The sequence below is a fragment of the Perca fluviatilis genome, chromosome 19 (assembly GCF_010015445.1).
Source record: "Perca fluviatilis chromosome 19, GENO_Pfluv_1.0, whole genome shotgun sequence".
NCBI classification, from domain to species: domain Eukaryota; kingdom Metazoa; phylum Chordata; class Actinopteri; order Perciformes; family Percidae; genus Perca; species Perca fluviatilis.
The window spans coordinates 22,976,355-23,002,003 of record NC_053130.1 but is presented as its reverse complement, the minus strand read 5'-3'; the positions used below and the strand labels follow the sequence as shown (position 1 = coordinate 23,002,003).

The 25,649-nt window shown below is 42.8% G+C and overlaps 1 protein-coding gene across 2 annotated transcripts; it reads right to left on the bottom strand.

Moving 5' to 3' along the window:
- Positions 1–19,400: 19,400 nt before the first annotated feature.
- spast (spastin) lies at positions 19,401–23,852 on the bottom strand. Of its 2 annotated transcripts, none has more exons than XM_039784616.1 (16): positions 23,489–23,852; positions 23,309–23,392; positions 23,142–23,228; positions 22,883–23,046; positions 22,646–22,779; positions 22,432–22,525; positions 22,257–22,331; positions 22,052–22,123; positions 21,874–21,949; positions 21,671–21,762; positions 21,482–21,561; positions 21,348–21,390; positions 21,142–21,221; positions 20,983–21,053; positions 20,840–20,880; positions 19,401–20,203 (listed from the first exon to the last, which is right to left on the bottom strand). In XM_039784616.1, exons 1-16 carry the CDS (start codon positions 23,589–23,591, stop codon positions 20,078–20,080), a joined length of 1,422 nt encoding a protein of 473 aa, XP_039640550.1. In that variant the 5' UTR covers positions 23,592–23,852; the 3' UTR covers positions 19,401–20,077. The 2 variants fall into 2 exon arrangements, with proteins under 2 accessions (XP_039640550.1, XP_039640551.1); XM_039784617.1 differs by having other exon boundaries at positions 23,142–23,225.
- Positions 23,853–25,649: the final 1,797 nt, after the last annotated feature.

Genomic DNA, 25,649 nt, shown 5'->3' with positions numbered 1-25,649 from the left:
TTTAAATCCAGCTTAGATGCAGTCACTAATACCTCACCACTCACTGTCCAAATGATTGCACCTGTAATCCTATCTATTCCTTAGAAACTAAGCAGATAAAGATTTTGGGTGGAAATCCAAGCCAACCGGGAAATGACTAGTCAGCTATGGACCACTAATGGAAATTATCTCTGGTGGGACTTCATTTAGCTTAAATTAATTAAAGTCCTTAGAGAATCATCTCACACAAAGACTCCTTAAGGTCCTCAGCAGAGTCCAAATCTACCATTGCTGAACTTTTTTAATAAATTACAAACTGCCCCCTTTGCAAATGCTGATATTTGTTAATCGTTTATTTTCATGCTGCTGTTTTCCAAGAATATTTTATGTGAATGCAATTGTGTTGAATAGTCAACTCGGAAGTTGGATGTTGAACTTTTACGTCAAGACATCAATACAGAATAAGGATTAAAGTTATACAGTATGTCCAACTTTCCGCCAAATCCATTTGTAACATTCTCAGGATGTTAAATAAACAAAAAACATTGTCTTTCGAACTAAATCTTTTACTTCTAAGTGCCCAATGAGAAGTTTATGAAATGTCCAAATTTGTTTTATCTGAGCTTATTATAATTATTGTTAAGTTTTGAAATATTAGGGCTTCTAAAAAAATACTTTAATAGATATGTTAATATGAAGCTAAAGCCAGCAGCCAGTTAGCTTAGCTTAGCACAAAGACTGGAAACAGCTTCATAGTTACAGTACACATATCGATCTTCTCAGCTAACTTTGCAAGAAATCCTAAAAGTGTGTATCCCAAAATGTCTATTCCAAATCTCACAAATATTCTTAACAATTTAATTTAAGAAATATTCATAAATTGTATGTTCAAAGGCCCTACAGACCAGCCTGGGGAAACATCTTGTCACTTTATATTGTCTGGAGGCAGTGTGTAACAGCGTTGGTGAACAAGCTGTTCAGTCTGGCAACAATTTACGTCATCCTAACCATTCAAAAAAATCCCTTTATACTTTGCGAAAGAGTCTTGCACCAGTGATTACAAGCCGGCACCTCCTCTCCAGAGACATGTTCTAGTTTTCACTAATCACTTCCATTTAGAAAAGAGTCATGCAGGTGATAACTTTAGACATGCCAGTGTGACTGCATTTAGCTAAAATATAGAGCACATTCATCTAAATGTAAACTGAGGACAGAAGTATCATTTGAAGTATAATGAAGTCAGTGTGAACTGTGCGTGCTGACATATTCACTGTGCTCTGATGTCAGTGTGAGAGCATCTGAAAGCCATCCATATGATTTACAGTATTACAGTCAGAAACAAGAATCTATTAGAAGAGAGTTTGTGGATTTCACTAACAAATGCTGGTCAGGTTTTATTGATTAAAAACCTTTTGTTGTGTGTAAACTTACAATTGCACCACATATCCCCTCCTCCAGTCTTCTCCTCTTCACAGTGAGCTTCTCTGTGGCAACACACCTACCGAAGTGGGTAACCTGAACCGCTCCCCTCGGTCTGTGTTAAGATCACAGTGTGGACCTTGTTTGCCTCCTCTGGCCGCCACAGAGCAGCTCTGCTGGCCCTCAGGATGTGGAGGGAAGGGCAGCCGCTGCTGCTGCTGCTGCTGCTGCCAGATGCCTTGATGCTTCCGAGTCAGCCTCATCAAACCTTTTCTTTGAGCCTCTGAAAGCCAGTCCAGAGAGAGTGATGGAGCTGAGGGGAAAGTGAACCTCTGACCCCAACTGTCACCCGTCCAGCAGCAAACACTGAATCCAGTCATCGCTCACCCCCACCATCACCCAGAGCACCCAGAGACGCCACACGACACAAGCTTCAGCTCTGCAGTGATCCCTGTGTATGCAGCCCTGAGAGAGGGGGGGTTTCTGATGCCTCTGTGGTATGAGTCTTCTGGTTAAAGTGGATAATGTGATAATGGTTGTGGGAGGCATCGTGCATAAACCTCATGGCACTACTCACAGTGCCAGATGTTGAGGTGCTAGACTTTACTGCAAGTAAAGTATGTTAACGTAATTGAAGAACGATCTTCACACCTACAGTTGTTTAGAATGCCATCCTCTTACAGGGAAAGTGAGGAGATTAGATTAGTCTGGCAGCAAGCGTGCAGTGCTTCTCGTGCTGTCAGTATTGAAGACAGCTGCTACTGAGATTACACTGTTGCTAAGCTAACAGGTCAAAGGCCAAAGAGGAACCTGCACTCAGCAGCAAGAAATCTGTGACCTTCAACAGCAAACATAAGACAAGTGTGTTAAGGCAGGATCTAGCAATCAGTCCATAGTAGTCCAGACATGTATGCTCTGTTTTTTGGCGAACATCCATCTTTAAACATTTTACATTTCAGGTTTGCAAAGCTAAGCACAAAGCAGTGACACGTACTGTACACTGTACAATGCTCAGGTGTTAGCATGTTACGGGAAGACATCAAGATTTGCTTAACTGATGTGGCGTGTGTGTGTGTGTGTGTGTGTGTGTGTGTGTGTGTGTGTGTGTGTGTGTGTGTGTGTGTGTGTATGAAGCTTGGTGATTACAGTGCAGCCACAGAGGGCCACTGTATCATTAGGCTTATAATGATTACTCTCTCTCTTTCCCTCTGTGTGTGGAGCGAAGCCTGGGATGTGAGGTTAAAAGCTCATACGTTTCCAAATGGAAAATCACAGACACAGATACTATTATGAAGGTGTGTGTTAAAGGCTACGAGCTGTCTGAGGGCAACAAAGCCTCTCTTCACAGAGGACACAGGCTACACCAGGTCAAGAGACCAATACAGGATCTGCTTAAAAAGGTCCACACACTTGCTCTCTCCCTGTCACTGAACGAGACACACAGGGACTGCTTGTATGAAGGCTCCACACAGTATGGAAGTAAATGGCTTGCCTGTCATTTTTTGGGTCAATCTGTGCATGATATTGGTAAAGTATGTCCTTTACAGCAGTAAAACATTTCTATACTTAATAATAATAATAATAATAAATTGAATTTATATAGCGCTTTTCATGGACTCAAAGTCGCTTTACAGGGCAGGGTAGATTATAAAAACATAACAAAACAAAACGAGCAAACAAAACAAGTAGAACAAAACAAGATACAGATGAAAAAGGGAGGGGGCAGGTGGACTATGGGTAGGCTGAGGTGAAGAGATGGGTCTTGAGGCGGGACTGGAAGATGGTGAGGGACTCAGAGGTGCGGATCTCTTGGGAGGGAGGGAGTTCCAGAGCCTGGGAGCTGCTCTGGAGAAGGCTCTGTCCCCAAAACAAGCGGAGGTTGGACTTTTGGATGGAGAGGGAGCCGGCTGAGGTGGATCTGAGGGACCGTGGAGGGTTGGTAAGGGGAGAGGAGGTCAGTGAGGTATGAGGGGCCAGATGGTGGAGGGCTTTATAGGTGAGGACCAGGATTTTGTAGGTGATCCGGTGGGAAATGGGAAGCCAGTGGAGTTGTTTTAGGACTGGAGTGATGTGGTGCCAGGATTTGGAGCAGGTAATGAGGGGGGCGGCTGAGTTCTGGACCAGTTGGAGTCGGTTGATGTTGGTAGAGCTGATGCCGAGAAGTGAGTTGCAGTAGTCCAGTCGGGGAGGAGATGAAGGCGTGAATGAGTCTTTCAGCAGCGGGGGGGTGTGAGAGAGGGTCTGATTTTGGCGATGTTGCGGAGGTGAAAGAAGGAGGTTTTAATGACTTGACGGATGTGAGGCTCAAGGGAGAGGGTGGAATCAAAGATACGCACGGGGTTGCGGGCCTGGGGAGATGGGGAGACAATGGTGCCGTCGATGGTGAGAGTGGGGTTATTGGTTTTGCTGAGTGTGGATTTGGAGCCGATCAGAAGGAATTCTGTTTTGTCGCTGTTGAGTTTGGGGAAGTTGTGTTGCATCCAGGTTTTAATAGCTGACAGACAGGAGTTGATGTGGGAGAGGGGAGGATTGTGGGGGGATTTGGTGCTGAGGTAGATCTGGGTGTCGTCCAGCATAGCAGTGGAAGTCCAGGTTGAAGTGGCGGAGTATCTGACCAAGAGGGAGGATGTAGATGATGAAGAGGAGGGGCCAAGTAGGAGCCTTGGGGAACACCTTGAGTGACTGTGGCTGTGGCAGAGGTGTGGTTGTGGAGAGAGATGAAATGGGATCTGTTGGAAAGGTAGGAGTGGAGCCAGCTGAGTGCAGTACCGTCGATACCGAGGTCTTTGAGTCTGGTGAGCAGGATGTTATGGCTCACGTATCGAAGGCTGCACTCAGGTCGAGGAGGATGAGGATGTTGAGGGAACCGGTGTCAGCAAAGGTGAGGAGGTCGTTGAGGACTTTGAGGAGAGCGGTTTCTGTGCTGTGTAGGGGGGAAAACCAGATTGGAGAGGTTCGAATAGGTTATTGGCAAGAAGATGGGTTTGTAGTTGTGAGGCGCTATGCGTTCCAGGGTTTTAGACAGAAAGGGGAGGTTGGATATTGGGCGGTAGTTGTTGAGAGAGGAGGGATCCAGACCAGGTTTTTAAGGATTTGGGGTGACAGCGGCAGTTTTGAAAGCAGAGGGACAGTTCCAAGGGACAGTGAGGAGTTGAAGAGGTTAGTGAGGTAGGGGCATAGGACCGGGAGGCAGGACTTCAGAAGTGGAGTAGGGAGGGGTCAAGGGAGCAGGTAGTGGGTTTGGAAGAGCTGATGAGTTTGGAGATTTCAGGAGGAGTGACTGGGTTAAACTGGGAGAGGAGGAAGTGTGGAGGGAGGGGTCGGGAGGTCTGGAGGGATGGAGAGAGGAGGGTCCAAGGTAGGTGCTGGAGTAGATCCTGGAAGGTCAGATACAGGGGATAGGGATTTGTAAATGAGATTGATTTTGTCAGTGAAAAAGTGGAGGAATGAGTTGCAGAGATCCGGAGTAGAGGTAAGGAGGCTGTTGGTCCGAGGCTGTATGAGGTTGTTCAATGTGGAGAAGAGAGGTTCTGGGGTTTTGGCAGGGGTCGGTGAGGATGGTGGAGAGGTAGGCAGATTTGGCGGCAATGAGGGCATCTTTGTAGGCGATGAGATGGGATTTATAGGCTTCATGATGGACTGTGAGGGATGATTTCTTTGTCAGACGTTCAAGTTGGCGGCCAGTTTGTTTCATTTTTCGGAGTGCAGGTGTGTACCAGGGTGAAGAGGTGTTAAAAGTGGACGAGTTTTGTTTTGAGGGGGCCAGGGTGTTGAGGGAGGTAGACAAGGTGGAGTTGAGGTGGTCTGTGAGGTCATCGGGTGAGGTGAGGGTTGAGTCCAGGTGGAGAGTGGTGGAGAGCAGGTCAGAGATGTGTGGGGATTGATAGATTTGAGGTTGCGGAAGGTGATTTCTCTGAGGAGGCGGTGGCGGGTTGGAGAAGGGATGGTGAACCGTATCAGTTTGTGATCAGAGAGGGGAAAGAGGCATGGATGGAGGTCGAGCACTGGTTGGTTGGTGGAGCAGACCAGGTCGAGGATGTGACCTTTTCATGGGTGGGGAATGTGACATGTTGGGTGAGAGAGAAGTTATCCAGTAAAATTTTGAATTCTGATGAGAGCTTGCATGTGGGGGAGTCCATGTGGATGTTTAAGTCACCGAGTAGCAGCAGACGTGGAGAGAGATGAGGCTAGTGTGAGGAGTTCAGTAAAATCAGAGAGGAAGGAGGGATTTGGTTTAGGTGGCGCGTAAAATGAGGATGACTGTCATGGAGGAAAGAGTTTTGAAGCGAGATATTCAAACGATGATACTGAGGGGAGGGTGAGTTCTGTGATCCGGAAGTTCTGATTGAAAATAGGAGGCCACCTCCACGGTGGGAGGGCGGGGGTTTGCAGATGTAGTTGTAGCCGCAGGGGATGCTTGGTTGAGGGAGAAGAAGTCGTTGGGTTGTTGCCAGGTTTCGTTGAGCAGAAGGAAGTCAAGGGTGTTGTCGCGGATTAGTTCATGGAGGACAGGGGCTTTATTGTTGTGTCCCGGGTGTTGAGGAGGGCAAAGTTGGCATGGTGAGAGGGTGGTGGGATGGGGGCAGGCTGGAGAGATCTGAGGTTGTCCCGGTTAGCAGTGCGTGTGGTCGTTGGGGTGTGGGGTTATTGCAGTTGAGGGGGGACAGTGAGCCGATTAGCAAATGATTGGAGAGTATGATTGAGTGTATGTGAAGTGGGGAAAGCACTGTAGTCCGGTCCCGGTTTTCTGTGTAGCCTGATGATGCGTTCAGCCCTATGTGAACCAGTGGGTAAAGCATTCAGATGACGTGGGACAGGTGCAACAGAGCGTGCAGGTGACCAGATGGATGGAATGGATTGTCCGTGGTGGAAGAAAACAAACTTGGCGGGCGAAGCTTCTGTGGATGTAACGCGGGCGTAGACAGTCAAGCTGTTTGATAAGACTGGGATGCAGGATGGAATGGAGTAGTTGGACGATGGACCAGTTGCAGAGTTGAATATTTGATCATGATGCCGGCGGAGGGACGGAGAGCTCCGTGATAGTGGTTAGCCGTCGGGCTAGGAGCACAGAGGTGGAGGTGGAGATGGATGAATGAGGTGATTGCCAAAATGATCCACAGCATGACCGAAGGAGAGGAATGTCTAGTCTTGGTCGCGGCTCGCATCTGGTGGAGGTTGCCTATGAGGAGGAGGTCAGCAATCGGGTTAGCCGCCGAAGCAGCTAGGATTTGCCGCCACGCGTTTGGTGAACGGGGGCAGCTAGCTAGCGGCTAACCGACGAGGCAAGAGTCCGGTCAAGGAGCCCCAGGCGGCTTCGGGAACCAGCAGAGAGACTGTCCAGAGGTACAGAGGCTGTCCAGAGGTAGGGGGTACAGCGAACACAAACACAAGAGAATAGCAGACGAATAGCAGATGAATAGCAGACGGAGAAGCGGCGAATAACCAGCGCCAGCGTCCTCTCACGTCGGTTGGAGATGGATTTTTACTTTTTACTTCCTTTTAGTTCACAGTTTTGGCCAACATGGCCTCCAGTTGTCAAGAGAAAGTCTGTCCAAATCTGGCCTTTTTTTGTTGCCTCTATAGAGGCTTGTGGACTTGTTACTTCTTAACATAAGGATCTCAAATCTGCTCTAGATGAGTTTTGATGTAAAAATAAAAATACAAAAATGAATAAAAAGTACCTTATTTTCAGAAACAGGATGACTAATTTAAAGCAACATCCAGCTGGCTCACAGGTGGAGATGGCATAGGTCCAGTAACAAAATCCTATAAACCACTTCTGCCTGCCCACAGCATGTTCACACCTTCTTCTCAAAGGGTTTGAATCTCTTCGGAGTAACATTGGTTCTCAGAAGTGGGCCCAATTGTTGTTATTTTACAACCCGTCATGTTAATGTATAAGCTTGATGATACATTATTACAACACATGCATGATGTTGCGCATATAAAGTCCACAGGAAAGTCTACATTCCTTTGAATTATTAAGTCAGACTTTATATGTAAGGTAAGATCTGGACAGTGTGATAAACCCACTCCGGAGATTCATGGTACAGCTCTGAGATTCTTGAAATGCTACTCGTAAGTCAAAAGTTTGTGAAATCCCTCAGTGAAGCGCACAGTTCATGCAGTGACTTTACCACAAGTACAAAGACTGGACTGTGTTTCCTTTTACCCCCTGCACCAAAACAGGTCTCTGCCCTGACAAGGCAAGCCTGCAGCAGCAGAGGTTACTGCTTAAAATATAATTACTTGAAAACAAGTGCATGGTGTTGCAAAAGCTTTTGTTTTGCTGTCTACAACTTTAACACAGGAAAAGAACACTTTGTATTATTGGTTTTATCTGCAACTATTAAATTCAGGAGAAAGTGGCTGCATGTTATCTCACATGCTTTTTGCATAATACCCCATAATAAACCCAATAGGAAAAGAATAGATTAATGGTTTAGTATGCATTTAAAAGCAAATTAGTGAACACAGGCTCTGTGTCGAGCCCAATGAGCGATGTGGATTGGTTTTGTGGCTCAAGATCTTTGGCTCCAAACCACATGCAAACATTTATTTGGGCACTGCATCCACTTTGCAATTTCTCCTCCAGAGTCTGTTTGTTTAAGCAGGTAAGTTATGTAAGTAGGTCTTATTGAGGGCTGAATACACGCCATTCCCGAAGGGGTCTGCACATCAGTTTTGACACGAAGGGATATTTTGCCAAAATATGAATGCGGAAATGTAAATCCGCAGACGAAACTCTACTTCCTGTTAGGATATGGAAACAATTTGATACAGAAGGTCTTTTCCAAAGGAAAACTAAAGCACACACTCATACCTTCATAGATAGAAAGAAGGATCTTTAATTGACACCCTTTCTGCCTGGCCAACTGTTTTGATGTCTGACAGACAGACAGACAGACAGACAGACAGACAGACAGACAGACAGACAGACAGACAGACAGACAGACTGCTTTGCACCCTGGAGAGAGCTCTTTGTATCAGCTTCCTTGGTGTGAGTAAAAGGTTTGTGCTCAGACACTGGACTCTCCTCTGACCTTCTCATGGTGTGTGTGTCCATTGTCATGCATTCTGGTAGCGTCGTGGGGACTTTGGAGAAGCGGGGCGTCGAGTTTTATTTGCATAAAGTTTAATCCAGCCAATTTTATGCAAATGAGGAGCGGCTCAGCTCAACGACTCTAAAAAGCTAAGGAAAATCTTATAAACTGACCTTTGTCGATTTGAAATAAAGACAGATTCAGCAACTGCATGGGCTATTTCTCAGTTAAAATGTTTTCAGAAACATGTTTCGGTTAACTATTTTTGTAAAATAAGAGATCGTATTCCGAACGAGCCGCAATTATGGTCTGATTCATTTAGGGGATTGATCCGGTGCCGCCCGAAGATCCGCTGCCTCATTTTCAGCCAGATGTCCATTACCTTCTGCATTATTTGTGTTGGCATTCTAAACTTCGGTCGATTTATGAGGACTATGGTTAACTGCTTCTCAGATCTCTGCATGGTAAATCCAGACAGCTAGCTAGACTATCTGTCCATGTTCCACCAAAACAACGAGGCTATTTTGCAGATGCACTGTTATTGCGTCCGGTGCTAAGGCGATTGTAATTGGTTTAAAGAAATGCCAATAAACCAGAGCATGTTTTTCTCCCATCCCAGAATGCTGTGTGGACTAGCCAGATCTCCTACCCAGCTCTTTGAAGGTATAGGTCTGGCAATGCGAGACTAGTGACCTATAGCTGCACTGAGGAGCTGCAGATGCAGGAGCCTGACACACTGAGCTATTACACTGCAGATCTCTATGGAGCCCACCTGTCCCCCAGCCTGATGCGTTGCAACACATGAGCGCCTCTGTCAATGGCAGTCTTGAAACTGTCAGTCAAGATCAAAGTCACATCACACAAGCATTTCAAATCTCCTTAAAAAAGCGTGACCCTGTTAACAGCTTGGACGTTCTCAGCAGTTCAGACGCCCCATCAGGGTCGCTGAGTTGACCTCGGTGTGATAGGAGGTGAGTGGGTTGCACCATTATCCTCTCCCTCAGCAAAAACTTGTTATCTCTAAAGATGACACTCAGATGACCCGTGACACATGCCTGTTTGAGCCTAATTAAGAAGGAACACAACCATTTTCAAACTGACCTGCTGACTGCTGGGTGAATGTGGCCCCTTCAAGGCCCCTTTAAAGCCTCTGGTTATCAAAAGAACATTATAGAAATGTGAATGCACCAAACCAACTGAATCACCCTATTCATGCTTTTAGAAAGTCTGTTCATTTACACATTGTGCTTATTCACAATTAGGGTCACAGAGGACTGGAGTTTTGCCAGCAGGCTTTGAATAGACAGTTATTATTCAAACACATAACTAAATGTAATTTAGGGAATAGTTTAATATTTTGGGAAATATGCTCATTCACTCTCAAGAGTTAGATGAGAAGATTGGCTTCATCTAACTCTCAGCAAGTATAAAAACTATTCTTTTAAAATGTTAAGTCTACCCGACTTACATGTCTTGAAGCAAATGAGAACATATGTCGTCATGGAAAACAGAATACATTTTGATTTCTGTTTATTGATCACACAAAGGTCCACTGATCCCTGTGGAGAAAATAGGTCATTACAGTGACAGCAATAGACACTAGAAAAATACAAAGCAGTGACAACAATGCAAAAACAATCACAACCAAAGGTAAGCCTAAATTCAAAATGATCTATCATACACAGCATATACACATGATGTACATATACATGATAAATATGTACAGGTGAGGTGCACAGGGAACAGGTAATAAATGTGCATGCATGTGGTACAAAGATGGATAGATGCACATGCACATGGTGAATGTAGGGAAACAAGTTCGTCTTTTCAGCCTTTTTCATAGTTCATTTCCATATGTGAAGGAAAATCTTCCGGAGCCTGGTCTTACTTGAAAGGAAGTGCTTCCATGACCACCTGGACAACATACCAGATGGTTTGTATAGTGACTCACTTCATTCAACGCCCAGCTGTAGAACACCTGGCAAGATCTGGGCTTCCACTCAAAATACCAGCCACATGGTATTGTATGTTAACAGTGTCTGATGCTGATAGAACTGATGAGCCAACAGATCAAATACTCTGACTAATCTCCCTTGTCTCAATTAAAATCTGTCTAACCAGTTCCCACAATCTGGTTTGAATCCCAGTCCAGATTTACCTGTCTCATTAATCGGGAAAGTAACACCACATAAAAATCTGAGCCGTCATAAATCTGAGTGATGAAAGGAGAAGGAGGAAGGATAGAATCAATTACCTCATCCTTTCAGGATTCCAGTGGCATATGTCCCATAAATAATGCCTCCTGGTATTACATCAGCCTAGTTATTAATCTTATCACAGTTAGTAACTGTAAATGTAAAAATCAGATACAATTTTATAGCTGATATATTTTAATTACTTAGCTCACTTTCCTCACATTTAGATCAGAAATTTGTGAAAACAAAATATTATATGCAATGTCAACAATATGTTCATAAAAGTAAAACAAAAAGTTTAAGTTGATATGGCAAACTTGTAAGTAAACGGTTGCTTATTCACACATCAAGCAGTCACTTAGAAACGTTATCATTTCGTCGTGTTTCTAGCCACCTGGTTAATGGAAGTCCAATATTCACCCTTTTTCAGCTCTGTTTTTGGTCTCTACCAACTCCTAGAGAAATATCTGGCTCTTTAGCTGCTAGATGTTTCACTATTGGCGCTTTTCCATTACATGGTACCTGCTCGACTCGCCTCGACGCTACTCTACTCTACTCGCTGTGCGTCCGTTTTCCATTGCAGATTTTAGTACCGCCTCAGCGTGGCTGGTCGTCATAGCGACTGCCGTGGGCGTGGCTTAGTAGCGTTGCTTTAATGGCTTTTCCCATTGACATATATATAATGGACCAATAGACCCCGTTGCTCTGGACGGAGACCAGTGAAGGCTATTAGAAGCACTTTTCCGGTGATCTCTTGCTTTACTGCGCAGCCTCCAACTGAGAGAGACAACGTAAATGTGACGTGAGCAACGTGTCTGAAAGTTGTAAGTCTTCTGGTAGCTGTGCCAAGAGAAATCTCAATCATTCCCAATCTTACAGAGACGGAGAGCGTAGGTATATGTAAGGAGATAACATAAGCACAGGCTAATTATTGCTAACTAATGGCGTTTTTCCATTACATGGTACCTGCTCGACTCGCCTCGACTCTACTCGACTCTACTTGCCTCGATGCGCTGTGTGTCCGTTTTCCATTGCAGATTTTAGTACCGCCTCAGCGTGGCTGGTCGTCATAGCGACTGCCGTGGGCGTGGCTTAGTAGCGTTGGCTTTTCCCCGACTCATTTCCTGGTTCTCCGTCTCCGTAAACAACATGATATCAAAGAGATAGTTAACGTTTACTGCTCCAGATTTCCCACCGTGGTCAGAAAGAACAGGGCAGACACTTTGTTTCTCTCACATATATATGACTCTAGAGTCGCTACTCGCTGCGGAGATAATCGCTGTCACTCTCTCACTTCTCCCTGCTCACCAGCTCCCCACACACACACATCACAAATGCACACACCAGCGCACAAGTATAAACATCAGGCCACTTGTATGCTACGGAGAAAGCTCTGCGTGGAGCCTCCGGCAGCAAAAAACCACCGCTGGCTAAACTATTTAAAAATGCTGTCTCTCGCTAGCAATGCAGTGATCAGTGACGATTCTTTCCGACCAGTCAGCAGCCTGCAGGTTTTCACGTCACCGTTTCGGCTCGCCTCAGCTCGCTTGGAACCTCGACTGAGGTGGTACTAAAAAAAGTATCTGTTAGCAGGTACCAGGTACTTTTTTTCGTAATGGAAAACCAAAAAAGGCGAGTAGAGTCGAGGCGAGTCGAGCAGGTACCATGTAATGGAAAAGCGCCATATGTTCACCAGCTAGTTGCTAACTGGGTCTGTGTGCCCTTTGATGCTGAGCAGGTAGTGTACAGTGTGTTTTTAGTGCTTTTTCTCTATAAAAAAACTGCCTGCTGCAGCCCAACACTATGAGAGCAGTTAGAGTGAACCAAAACAGTAAGTTACGGACCGGACAGCTAAACAATGAGCTAAAACTCATTATAAAGCTCAGAGTGGAGCTGCAGATTCAGGGGATGATTCTCTGTAGGTTCACCACTACGAGTGACCCATAGTCAAATTGTTGTTCAATGCTCTGAATATCCTCATAATCACAGAAAACTGCCATGTGTGACACAAGTGCTCTTCCTTAATGCTTATTAATGCTCTTTCAAGATTTTTAAATACACCTCTCACTGTGGTAACAAGCTCTATGACTGCCAGGCTTGAGTGACTATGCAATATGATGCCAGTTATCAGTAGTGCCACTGGGCACATTGCAGAGGTTAATTCACACTTTACTTTAATTATACAGTAATTTACACAGGTTGCTGCAATAGTGCACATTAAACTTTATAACCCTTGGTGCTGCGCTACCCTATGATATATCAAAACCCCCAACTTAGACACCTGATAACCACTGCAGTCACTTACTAGCTGATGTTTTCTTCCAGTACCACATGAGGTAGTCAAAATAGCATCAGTTAAAAAGTAGTTTCCAGATCCAGCTTTATCTGTGATTCAGCCCTTATATATTTATCCTCAATGACATACTATACTGTATGTGTAGAGTTGAGTTTGCTTTTTAACTCAGTCTATGTTTACTGTGCCCCAAAGTTAAATCCTGAATCACTGCGAAAGATGATGTGATAGATTTTCAAAACAACATCTCAGAGGGACCCCATCCCCCAGCATACACATCATGGTCAGATGCTGTGGATAAGGAGGCCTCTGTTTTACAGCTGGACTGTTTTTTTTATAAAGCACTTTTTTTTTTGTCTTGACGACTACTCAAAGCGCTTTTACATAGTACAAGAACCATTCACCATTCACATTCATACACTGTGGCCGAGGCTGCCGTACAAGGTGCTCATCAGATAATCATTCACACACATTTACACTCCGATGCGCAGCATCGGGGGAAACTCAGGGTTCAGTGTCTTGCCCAAGGACACTTCGACATGGGACTGCAGGGCCAGGGATCGAACCAGCAACCTTCCGATTGGCAGGCAACCGCTCTACCACTGAGCCACAGCCGCCCACAGCCGGCTCAAGCACAGAGCCTGATCGTGCAGTGATATTTTCTATCATGTCAGCTATTCCTGGTAATACAAACTGAAGAGTTCATTCCACAAAACAAATATAAATATGTTTGCATGAAAATGGGAAATATTCTTATTCAAATCACGTTACCCCACACTGCTCACACTTGCACATGAGTGACGACTTGTGATTGGACCTCACCTCCCTGCTCTATATGCAAATAAACACATACATTATTTCCGACCAAGACCAAAGGCATTGTTGTTTTTAACCGGCGGGAGGCAGCAAAGCACTTCCAGTGCCTAGTCTGCTGGAAATTAAAAGAAGAAAAAGAAGAAATCAGAACAATACAGACTGGGTCTATTCCTTGGTGTATTCAGGGGCAGATTTCAATGTCCCGGTTGCGATAAAAATCTTCCACTTATCGTTGACTCGTCATACTGACTCTTCGGCCCAAATGGAAGTAGACATAAGGTTATGTGTGTACTCCATCCACCAGAATCCATTTTGCTTGTTGTTTGGCCAGTTGTCACACTTTAATATGACGCATTTGGTGGCATGTGAATGAGTACGTACTCATGCTTAGGGGACGTCAGTTGAGTCGGCGGTCCTTTAATGTGGCCCAGGACACATTTGCGTACACACTGCTAAAAGAATGTGGGGCCATATGCGACCCAGATCACCTCCGATTGTGGTCTGAGCGGTCAGATCTCAATGCATGCTCAATGCGTCTTGTACCTAGAGCTGTCCACTTGTGATGGTCAGATCACCCAAGACGCATGTTAATGCCAGGTGTGAACAGGGCCAAAGTGACACAATACCACAAAATGCCTGCTGTGCTGTGAGACGCTGTGTGATGCTGTCGGACACAGAGAGATGAAAGAGCTTCAGGCCTGTTCCTGGGCGTGTGGCCAAGACAGTCTGCTTTAATCAGAATCATCCTGATGAAACTGAACCTCTCCGTGGGCTCTTTCACCAGGACGTCTTTGATAGATTTTGATGTCCAGCACAAATGGACACTAATGTGTGATCAAATGCTTAAAAATACAGTATGTTGAATGAATCATGATGAAAAGGCAAACATGATCATCTACCGGTGATTACATGACGCGCATGATGAGGGAATGTACAATGTGAAAAGTTTGAGCTTCTAAAGAGACATTTCTTTTGCTCTTTGGTTTTGTTGACGTGGACTGAAGTCGTATTACACGTCACATTTCATATTTATAAATAACCTTGCTTTCTATGTTTTATTTTAGATCACTGAAGGAGGCTTACAGTATAAATGCCAACATGTTCGGAACTGCAAATCTGTTACTCTGCAAATTGCTTCAGTCCTGTTCTATTGCTAATGCCAATTCAGGAATGTGTGTTTTGCTTAACTCTCTCAATACCTGCCAGAGCAAATCATATTCAAAAGGCCTACATTTAATTGCTTTCATCTTTGCTAAAAATTCTGGACCCTGTACATAGGCATTCTCTATGGACCCCTTACGGCATACACAGCTATTTATTATAGTATCTTTGTATACTCAGTCCCCTTTTTTCCAATAGTCAAAAATAACATCATTCACATCAGCCTCAGCTATACTTGTGTGTTTTGTGCTAATTAGCAAATGTTAGCATGCTGACAAGCTAAACTAAGATGGTGAAGATGGTAAATATTATACCTGCTAAGCATGCATGCTAAGCGTGTTGGCATTGCCATTGTGAGCATGTTAGCATGCTTATGTTAGCATTTAGCTTAAGGCACCACTGTGCTAAAGTACAGCCTGACAGAGCTGCTAGCATGACTGTAGAGTAGGTGTAGTTTATGGCTGTGGCACCATAATCACCCCCTTGTTCACTAATGTATTACTCCCTACATAGTGGGCACTAAACAGTTTACCCTATTGAGCAGTAGGCTACTTATCATCATTATGCATCATTAGCTGTAGAGTCAATGGATATTTTCGCACATTAAAGGTGCAGCACATTGCATCGTAAGGGTCTAAGCAGAAACTACTACTTTCTACTACTTTTCAGTGCATTGTGGGGCTTTTGAGGGCATTATTTAGTGGATACATTTACACACTCAAAATGAGGGACCATAAATGTGGTGGACTAATAGAAAATAGGGAGTGAAATTTGGACAAGGCTATGATTGACCTGACCTGATTAAGGACTCTTAACAATGTCATGTGTGAGTTCACCAAAAGTGCAGCTTAAGTTCACCATCACTGTTGATTATTTGCCACGTAACTATATATTAACCTTAAATATAACATGATATATAATATGGTCGTCATCATAAGATCACCTTTTTTAAATATTAGTTGTTTTTAATCTCTAAAACTCTAAGGGCAGGGTTCATACTAACCAAGTAGTGTGAGATGAGAATGGGCTGGTTGTCTAATTGCTGCACAGTGAACCTGACCGGGGTCAGAGGTGGAGCCGAATCATCCCTCCTGTCCTCACATGAATGACCCGAGGGAAGGGCAACAAAGATATGGAAAAAAAGGAGGACAAGGGGAGCGGGAAAAGCGGTATGACAGACAGACAGAGCATTATTCTTGTGAAAATGCTCAGCCCTCACTGCACTTTCACTTTTCATCAAGTGTTTTGGCTGCACACGAGCTGAAGGAATGCACCGCGGGGCAGCCTGCAGCTCACCATCGTCTCCCTCAACATCGTCTCCCCACCCATCCCTGTGTCAAACCTACGTCTCAACATGTCCACCTCTGTCCAAGGCCAATGTGTTTCCTGAGCATCATCTGGGGAGAATATATGTCCATGCTAAGGACATCACTATTCTTGTCCATTAAACACAACCTTTTTGTCTAAAGGGCCATCCGGATGTGAGTCTGACAACAGACCTTTTGGAGTTTTGTGTTGACAAGTTGCACTTACTCAAATCTCATTCATCTGCATAGTTTCTATGAAATGAAAAGCAAGGGTTTGGCTCTTGATCTGGTGACTGAGATTAATAGCTTTGCAGGTCATGTGCAGGCATGACAGTGTTGGCTCTCCTCTGTCCACCTCAGTCTTTCACAGCTTTGTGGCTGCAGGCTGCAGTGTGAGAGATAATACATAAGCTTACATGGGTTCACTCCAAGGTATGCAGACATTGATGAATTCGCTCCAAGAGTTTTTCTTTGTTTTTCCAAAACACTTATTTAAAATCACCAGTGGCTTAAAATAATCCCCTCCCTCTACTGATCAATTATCTTTATACTTTACATGCTAAAACACTTTCTTTTTAATGTTGCTTTTCCACAAGCTGTTTTCCTTCTACACCTTGTAAAAAGGTGCTGGCGTCTCAAATTAGAAGGTGAGGTTGTAAGACCAGCTATTACTGACCTTACCACAGACCTATCACTCTGCAACAGTGAAAATTGAACAGACAGACGGTGATTGTAAACTCTTTCCACAAATACAAATCAGGCAGCAAAAAAAAACATCTCTGGGTAGCTCTCATTTTAGTTTCATGTCTGGAACTGAGAGTGAATGACACACTTGTTATTTATATTATCTTATTGAAGCTATTCCCAATGCTCCAGGGTGTTATGTCATCGACCATCATCTAGATTTAAAATGATGTAGCATGTAGCTCAGTCAAATCACCTGGTTAAAACCAATTCTTCTTCTTCTTCTTCTTCTTCTTCTTCTTCTTTAAAGTTGAAATATTCCTTTAAACATTTTTTAAGTGTAAACTTCACATTTTCTAGATAACACAGATTTCCTTATTGTGCCGAGCTAAAGCTGACCAGGTATAAATAAGCCCATGTTCACATATACTGTACGTACATATATAAATATATATACCAACACTACATTTTTCCTCTCTCAAACACCCAGCGATACACCCACCATAAATAAACAACGAGCAAGAAAAACAAATGTGCTCATAAAAGACAGATGTTGCCATTGGATACAAGATTAGACTTGGCTTGTAGCCTCCCCTGACAGAGAAAGATAACCCTTCCATGGTAAGTGAACTTGGTATTGGGTGTAGCAGAGTGGACACACACAGCTCTGAAGGCTTTCCACTGTGTAGGCCTAAGACCTGAACTACATATTGAAACTAAGGGTGATAGAAGGGCCATATCCCAAATTTTGGAGGAAATCCCTTTCTACCAGCTCAATAATTTACAATCAGGCTTTTCTTTAAAATAGCTCACAGCCACTTTCCAACACAGTGCTGCATACAGTCAGTCTTTTAGCATCTAATGTTCTACTCTAAGGCAGAAAAAAATGTATGTCAGGTTTATATTTAATACCGCCACAAACTCAAAAATAATCTCAGCAGCCTTGAAGTGAGACACGTGCCTTAACTATAACAAAACCCTCCCATCCACATACTGTTTTCATAATGGGCCACTTGAAGAAACACTCACACTGTTTGCTCAGTCAGTCAGAGGTCCTCACTGTGTTGACTATTATTCTACTCTCTACAGGGTGGGCTATTTCACTGGAGGTATCAAATGATCACCTATTCTGTTTTCCCTTGAGTGGGTGTAGTGGTCGAAGCATCAATGAGCCACTGTGGAGGCACAGGCCTCTGACACGCAACAAAAAAAGGGAAGCTGTCAATCATCTCCGAGGCTTAAACCACCTCAATAATGCTCTGTCCTGTCAGCTTGAAAATGTAAAACCCAACGTGTACTATGATAATTGCTCTCTACTGTAATTACAGGTTATTTTAGTAATTACTTGTAAGAATGCTAAAATTAGGTGATTAGCTCACTTTACCACCTGCAGGCATCTATTTTATATTCCGACATGTAAATGGAAAGTGTGAAAATAACAGGACTAAATGGTCTTGCAACTAGTCTGTCATAAAGACCATTTGTTTACTGTGCAGGATGCTCTCAGGGAAGGGCAAACGAAAAGGTGATGACTAAACCCTGATCCCTAACACTCTCCATTCCTGTCTGGCATCATGAAAGAAGTTCTTTAGTCATGACAGGTTAAAAAACACACTCCATCTAACAACTCTCCCCTGAGGAAAAGAGAGTCGTCCTAGGTGTGGTTGCAGCTCTGGGGGCGAGTGGTTTGCATTATTTTTTTGAATTTCTTCTCATGGTTAATGTCAAGCGGTGTGGAAATAAAACTGAGAGAAAAACCTTTATTAATTACAGAAAATATTTGCATTTGCAAACATCTGCAGGAAGAGATGATGCAGCTGCCACGGGCCACATAAACCACAGGCGACACCACCAGCTGACCATAGGAAGGGCCTTTGGGAGAGAGGTGGGATTGAAGTTAAGCTTTTACATTGGAAGAGTTTGGTGTGCACTGAAATAAAGCTCTATGTTTGACCACAGGCATTTACTAAGCCATTTCCATTCCCCGACAGCTGGTGTCTCATCCAACCGAGTCTGCAGCCTTGTTATTACGTGGTGGCTTGTTATGGGGTATTGTTCACCTCAGAGCTGCACAATGTAACTTCACTTATAAACACCGTGACCTTTTTTCTGAAGCACTTACCTGCAGGTACATGAACAGGCTGAGGCTCTTACAAGTGTAACTATCCAACATACCCAAAACAGCAAACTCAATCCGACGTATCACTCAACCTGACAGTCAACACAGCCGAACATGGCCTTTATTTTCATTATTAACAATTTACTGCATTCCACACATATGTGGTTGCAGGCAAAACAATATTGGCTGATTCTGGATGCAGTTTGAGCCACAAGGAGTTGTGCAACAACAGAACAGCAGCACCATCTACCTACAGATGAGAGGATGTGTTGAAAACATGTTATGTTCTTTTATTTAAAAGGGAGTGACATGTTTGCTCTTTGTCACTCGTCTGTGTATGATACAGCAGTTAGATTTAAAAGAAAAGCAAAAAATAAAGCTGGAGAAACTTCAATAAATGTATTTATTGATGCATGAAGAAAGTAGGATGCCAGTACAGTTCTGCTCAATTAAATCATAACTCTTCTTGGCCATCACAACAATTCATTAGGTCTCCTACTTTCAACTACAATAAAAGTATTTGTATCTACAAACTATAAGTGCAAATGAAAAAACAAACAAATGCAATACAAATTCACCCAATTTGGCAGATATTCTCCCAATTATTATCACTCTTGCATATGTACAAGTACAGAGAGCATTTGGTGATCAATACCATAAACATGTCAATGCATCAGGAAAATAATGGATGTGTAAAATGATCAAAATCAGTGAGGTTGTCAGGATTTACAGAAACTTGCTGCCCTCGAGGTAAGAGAAAGATCAATAGTAATTTTACAGGACATTCTTAAGAATAAATAATGTAATTTCAAATAGCAAGACAGTGTTTAAGGAGTGTAAAAACACAGTAAAGAAACTCTTACTAGCAAAGCCTTCCCATATAACAGGAAATGTTTTCTAATTTCATAATATTTATACATTATAGCTTTACCACCCTACAAAGGGTTTGTTCCAGGCTTTTAAGTTCATTTATGTTAATGACGTCTTGTACCAGTAGATGAAAACAGAGGAATTAACAGTTTTTTTGTTTTTGTTTTTTTAACAAGTGAAAAGTTCAAAATTCAAATAGCTGTTGTGTCCCCAAAATCTTTGTTCCATTTGGTATACATATGAAGAGTTGCTGGGCTAACACTGGGCTTAATGCGCTTCAGGGAATCCTCAAAGTCTTTCATCTTGATGTTACGCACCTGTGAATACAGACAAAAGAGCATTACTATAAAGATAAATAAATACTGTTACATAATGATACTTAAAGGTGCTCTAAGCGATGTCACGCGTTCTTTAGGCTACAACATTTTTTGTCACATATAGCAAACATCTCCTCACTATCCGTGAGCTGCCTGTCCCCTGAACACAATGTAAAAAACGCAGTCTCTGTAGACAGCCCAGGCTCCACAAACGGCAACAAAAACAAACTGTGCCAACCTGCACCACTAAACATAACAAACTGTCTTCCAGCGTTCCAGCCAATAACCGACAAGAAGGATTTTGGGGGGGGGGGGAAGTTAGCACGGAAGGAAGGGAGAGGGGACGGGATGAGGAGGAGGGAGGGGCGAGCTAGCCTCGGTTTTGTTTGAAAATACTTTGAACGTCAACAAGAAGTGCCGTCACCCAACATCGCTTAGAGCACCTTTAAGTATATAATATATATCCTTTATTTGTCAAGTAAATATTAAAACACATGAGAAATGTATCCTCAGCATTTAACCCATACTAACTAACGAGGAGCAATGGGCAGCCATAGTCCGGTGCCCAGGGACCAACTCCAGTTGTAATGCCAGTACCTACGTCAAGTAGGTAGTATTGTGATACTTTAACATTACCTCACTAGCAGCCATACTTCGGACTTGATCTGGTCCCAACTCTGTGCAAGAGAGTATTTTCACAAGAAAAAGAAGCAGAGTAAGCTGGTCATGGAGGCTGAAATATACAAGAACAATATGCTAACATGAGGAAGACATCTTACCTCTGATAGGCCCGAGCGCAGCATCTTTGGCTAATGACGTGAGATCACTTCCTGAATATCCTTCACTCTTTCTATCAAGTTACATATCCAGGAATTAATTCATATACACGCAGAAATAATCACAGAAAAAGCAGTATGGCATGTAAATGTGAAACTCACTTTGCGAGAAGGGAAAGCTCATTTTTGCTCAGTGGATTGCCATGCTTTCCCAAAAGGTTTTTCAGCAGCGTAACTCTTGTCTGAAGGGACGAGAGTTACATCCTATAACTCAGTGAACTTAACAACTGCTGCACCATTCACATTTCACAGCTGACAAAGACACTGATCATAGTAATGAACTGTTATAATGGTTCCAATGTAAATACCTCCCCATCCGGCAATGCCACATAAATCCTTTTTGCAAAACGCCTGGAAGATTAACACAAGGAGAAAATTGTTGTGAGCTTGTAACAAAAGAAATGCATAATAATTGTGCAGCATGTTGAGTTGCATCACGTACCTTAGTACAGCTTCATCAAGCTCCTGAGGCCTGTTGGTCGCTCCCATTACGAGCACCCTGTCATCCCCTCCTGACTGCACCTGAAACCACGAAGCACTGTTGTGAAAATAACACCGGTGCTCTCTGAGATAACTGTGAGATAAGCACTCCGAAGCCAGTTCATGATCAAATTTCAGAGGCTGCCCTTACCCCATCAAACTCAATGAGGAACTCGGTTTTTAATCGACGAGAGGCCTCGTGTTCTCCCTCCCTTCTTTCACAGAGCAAGCTGTCAACTTCATCTGAATGAAATACATTAAAAAAAAACTAAATAAGAGGTTTATGAGCTGCAATTTAGGGTACAAAATTACTGTTCGGGGCACATTTAGTCTATAATTAAGAGTAATACAAACCGATAAAGATCACAGAGGGCTGCAATTCTCTGGCAACTGCAAACAGTGCTCGCACAAGCTTCTCGCCCTCTCCCACCTGCAATGGTGATGACAGGAAAGGTTAAAACCTTAACTAAATTCAGTGTAGTGTAGAGACCTACTCCAGACCAAAAAAAGAGCACTAAAAGTGTTTTCTTACATATTTAGAGGTCAAACTGGCAGCGCTGATGTTAAAGAATGTGGCTTTTGATTCCGCTGCGACTGCTTTGGCCTTGCAAGAGGAAGCAGTGGAGTCTCAATTGATAATACTGAAGCAAGACTATCAACAGGTACATGCAAATCATAAAAGCACAGTTTGATCCGAATGAATGTGTCTGCTGTGTTGGAAAGAACACTTAACTTACCAGCATGGTTTTCCCATTTCCAGGTGGGCCAAATAAAAGTAAACCACGTGCTGGAGTTCTCAGGCCAGTAAAGAGCTAAATGACAAAATATGTGAAGATTTACAAGTGTTACATGTAAATCAGAAAAAGTAGAAATATAGTAAGCAGCACAGAGAAAATGTTCATAAGTGATCACCTCTGGTCTTAAGGCAGGGAGGATGACAATCTCTTGGAGTGCTTGCTTGGCCAGGTCCTGTCCCGCAATGTCTTTAAAGAATACAGACGCTCCACTGCAAAGAACACAGAATGCTACTTTAACTCCAGCAAACGTTGTTGTTTTTTTTGCATTTTCATTCCATAGACAGCAACATGTACAGGTGTTGTAATATGATAGCATTGCTTCAAAATACCTGTCAACAATTTCATTCATAATCAAATTGGCCAATTTGCTGTCCACATTCTTGAAGTTTTTCATATCTCTCTTTGGGAGCAGTTTCACAGCTGCAGGTTTTCCATTTTGAGTTTTTGCGACCCGTGGCGTCAACTTAGCAGGAGCAAAAATATCCACAAATCAGTACACGGTTCATCAGAATCAGACATCTTGAAATAACATTCAACCAGACAACAAAATGTAATTTAAGAATCACCTTTTGATCACTGGGTCTGGGTGGGGTTCTAACAGTGGAGGTCCTGATGTTAGTGGACACACCTCGCACTGCAGGCTGGCTTTTAGGCACAGGCTTTGGTTGTGTAAGAGCATGATTTGAGGTCTTCTGGGGATCACTCCTCCTTTTATTTGCCATTGCTGCCTCTGTGAAACAAGAACAGTATTCATCTTCAGCATCCTTCTTCAGCTCAGATGCCAATATTATTTCGGTTATTGCAAACAACCGATGACACACTTACCTAACAGAGCGAGCCGATCTTTTGCCATGGTGAGATTGGTGACCATTTTATCTTGAAGTCTCTTTGATCTGTCATATTGCTCTCCTGCTAACAAAGCACAGGGTATAAGGCTAAAGCATGTCAACACTGCACACTGTGTACATCCGGATGTTTGTTTACATATTTACCTTGCCCCGTGATCTCTACTTCAATACCCCTTTCGAGCACAGAAATACCCTTCTTGTACCACTGCACAGCCTCCTCTTTATCTCCTGTCACCACAGGGAGGAGGGGGTGTTTATTACAAGCTGCCTCACGCCACCACAACACATAGCTAAGCTAATAACTCATAAACACAAGAAACAAACCTGTATCATCTTCGTCGATCCGTAACGCCTTCGATACATACTCGAACGCCTGTTTATGGTAGTTTTTAATAACTTCACCGCTGTCTTTGCTTTTACTTGCCATTATTTTTGGCCGACTCTAATTCCACGTTACTCTGTCTCCTTGTTCTCAGTTGTAACTCAGAGTTAGCCACTTTTGAAAGAGGACACGGTCAAATGGAGCTTTCAAATCGCATTTATAACTGGGTCAATCCGAAGTCTTTGGTTTATTGAACAATCTTTTTGCCGTATATGTGACATATTAGATCAATACACAAACATCTCTACAGCTAGCTTCCGCTATACTCTATTTGTACTTCTTGTTCTACTTCTTCTTCTCTGATTCATGGCGGGTCGCAAACCAACGTGTTAAGGTGCATATCGCCACCTCCTGTACCGGAGGGTGTAACACAGGCTTCATACACTTCAGGTTACATTCTTAGATTAATTAAAAAACAAACAAATTATATGTTATTTTATTTTTTATTAATTTAAAACATAACATAACACACATATACATACATAAAGCCATAATAATGAATATACAGAATGTTAACCCAAAAACAGATTAAGTAATGCATGACATGATATATATATATAATATTTTTTTAACCTTTATTTATTCAGGGAAGGTTCACTGAGAGGAAGCCTCTCTATTGCAGGAACACCCTGATCACATTCACACAGTTGCACACATTCATACCTGGAAGCTGCCCAGTACAACCACAGTCTGATCTGCTGGCCACTGAGCATAGATATATACACTATGGCCACTGAGCAGCTTCACTGGAGCAGTTGGAGGTTAAGGGCCTTGCTCAAGGGGGGGGTAATGAGGGGAGGGACAAGCGCTGCTCTTTCACTTTCCCCACCCAGATTTTATCCTGTCACTCTGGGGATTGAACCGACAACCTCCCGGTCACAAGCATGCGTCTCTAACCTTTAGGCCACCACTGCTAACTAATAACTAATAACTATATGTTATTATCTAACCCTGTATATTTAAGCTATATCAACTACTTCTACCTCTAATAGTTATTCTAATAGTTTAACTTCTAATACTTCTAATAGCAACTACTTCTGCTGTAAATACAGACAATCTAAGTCTCTGATTCAGGTGTACTTCTTCTGAGTATCCGCAATGTTGCATTGTTCCCACTTTCTTTCTTTTTATTAAATAATTTGATGGACATAATGATTGAAAATTGTATTTTGTTGTATGTATTTGGTTTTGAGCAATTCGATATCTCATTGGGGTACATATGGGTCATTAAATGTGGCCTTAGTTTGTTTAAAGGCTTTTGGTCCATGAAGTTTTGCCTATAAGTGGGGAGTGGTATATCTAATGAGTTGTCTGACTCAGCAATGTCCACAATAATGACAAACATGTAAACTTTCTGGAACAGATTTTAATTGAATAATCAAACCCCATCTACTAAATTGATCACTGATGACATATTTTCAATATCTCTTTGGAGATGTGTTTCTATGCGGAACTATATGATACAGTACAATGGGCCTTTTACTTGACATGTTATATTTTCTATGTATATATAGATATATATATCTCATCCCATCATGTTGCATTTCCCATTCCATGTGTCAGTTAAACCTTTTTTATTACAAAAAGATACATTTTCAAACATCAGGGCATATGATAAACAGTAAATGCAGTTGCCCCTTTTAGTCTTAAAACAGTGAGATTATTGTTCACAAGATCTTTTTTTTAATATGCGAATAAAATTCTTTGGCAGTATCAGGTTATTCAGTACAAAATAATTTTCGCAACATTTTAAGATAATACCAAACTTTTCTCTTAGAGCAAACAGATGAATACTTGTCACACAGAACCCGCTCACCTGACAGGCAGGGCAATTTCATAATAAAACGATCATTTTAGTAACGGCTACGCATCCTGGATTTTTCCACGAATCACTTTCTGTTGGCTGATCAAGTAACCAATCAAATGGCTTTGACGTCACTGTGATAACAATTCCAGAGACGTCCCTTACCTGGCTCGACCGACGGACAAACCACTAATCCTCTGATTCCGACTGTGACAGTGGTTGTTACTGTAATTGCTCTTCTGACTGTATGATATCGGCACATTACAAAGATTTTGTGCCTTTTCAAATTTGCATAATAA

Bases quoted from the DNA above. Each gene is read 5' to 3' on its own strand.
- spast (XM_039784616.1), bottom strand. From the start codon at position 23,591: ATGGCAAGTAAAAGCAAAGACAGCGGTGAAGTTATTAAAAACTACCAT. The intron at 21,950-22,051 runs GTAAGAAAACAC...TCACCATTGCAG, and splicing joins CCAGTTTGACCTCTAAATAT to GTGGGAGAGGGCGAGAAGCT. The intron at 21,763-21,873 runs GTTTGTATTACT...TATTTCATTCAG, and splicing joins GCCCTCTGTGATCTTTATCG to ATGAAGTTGACAGCTTGCTC.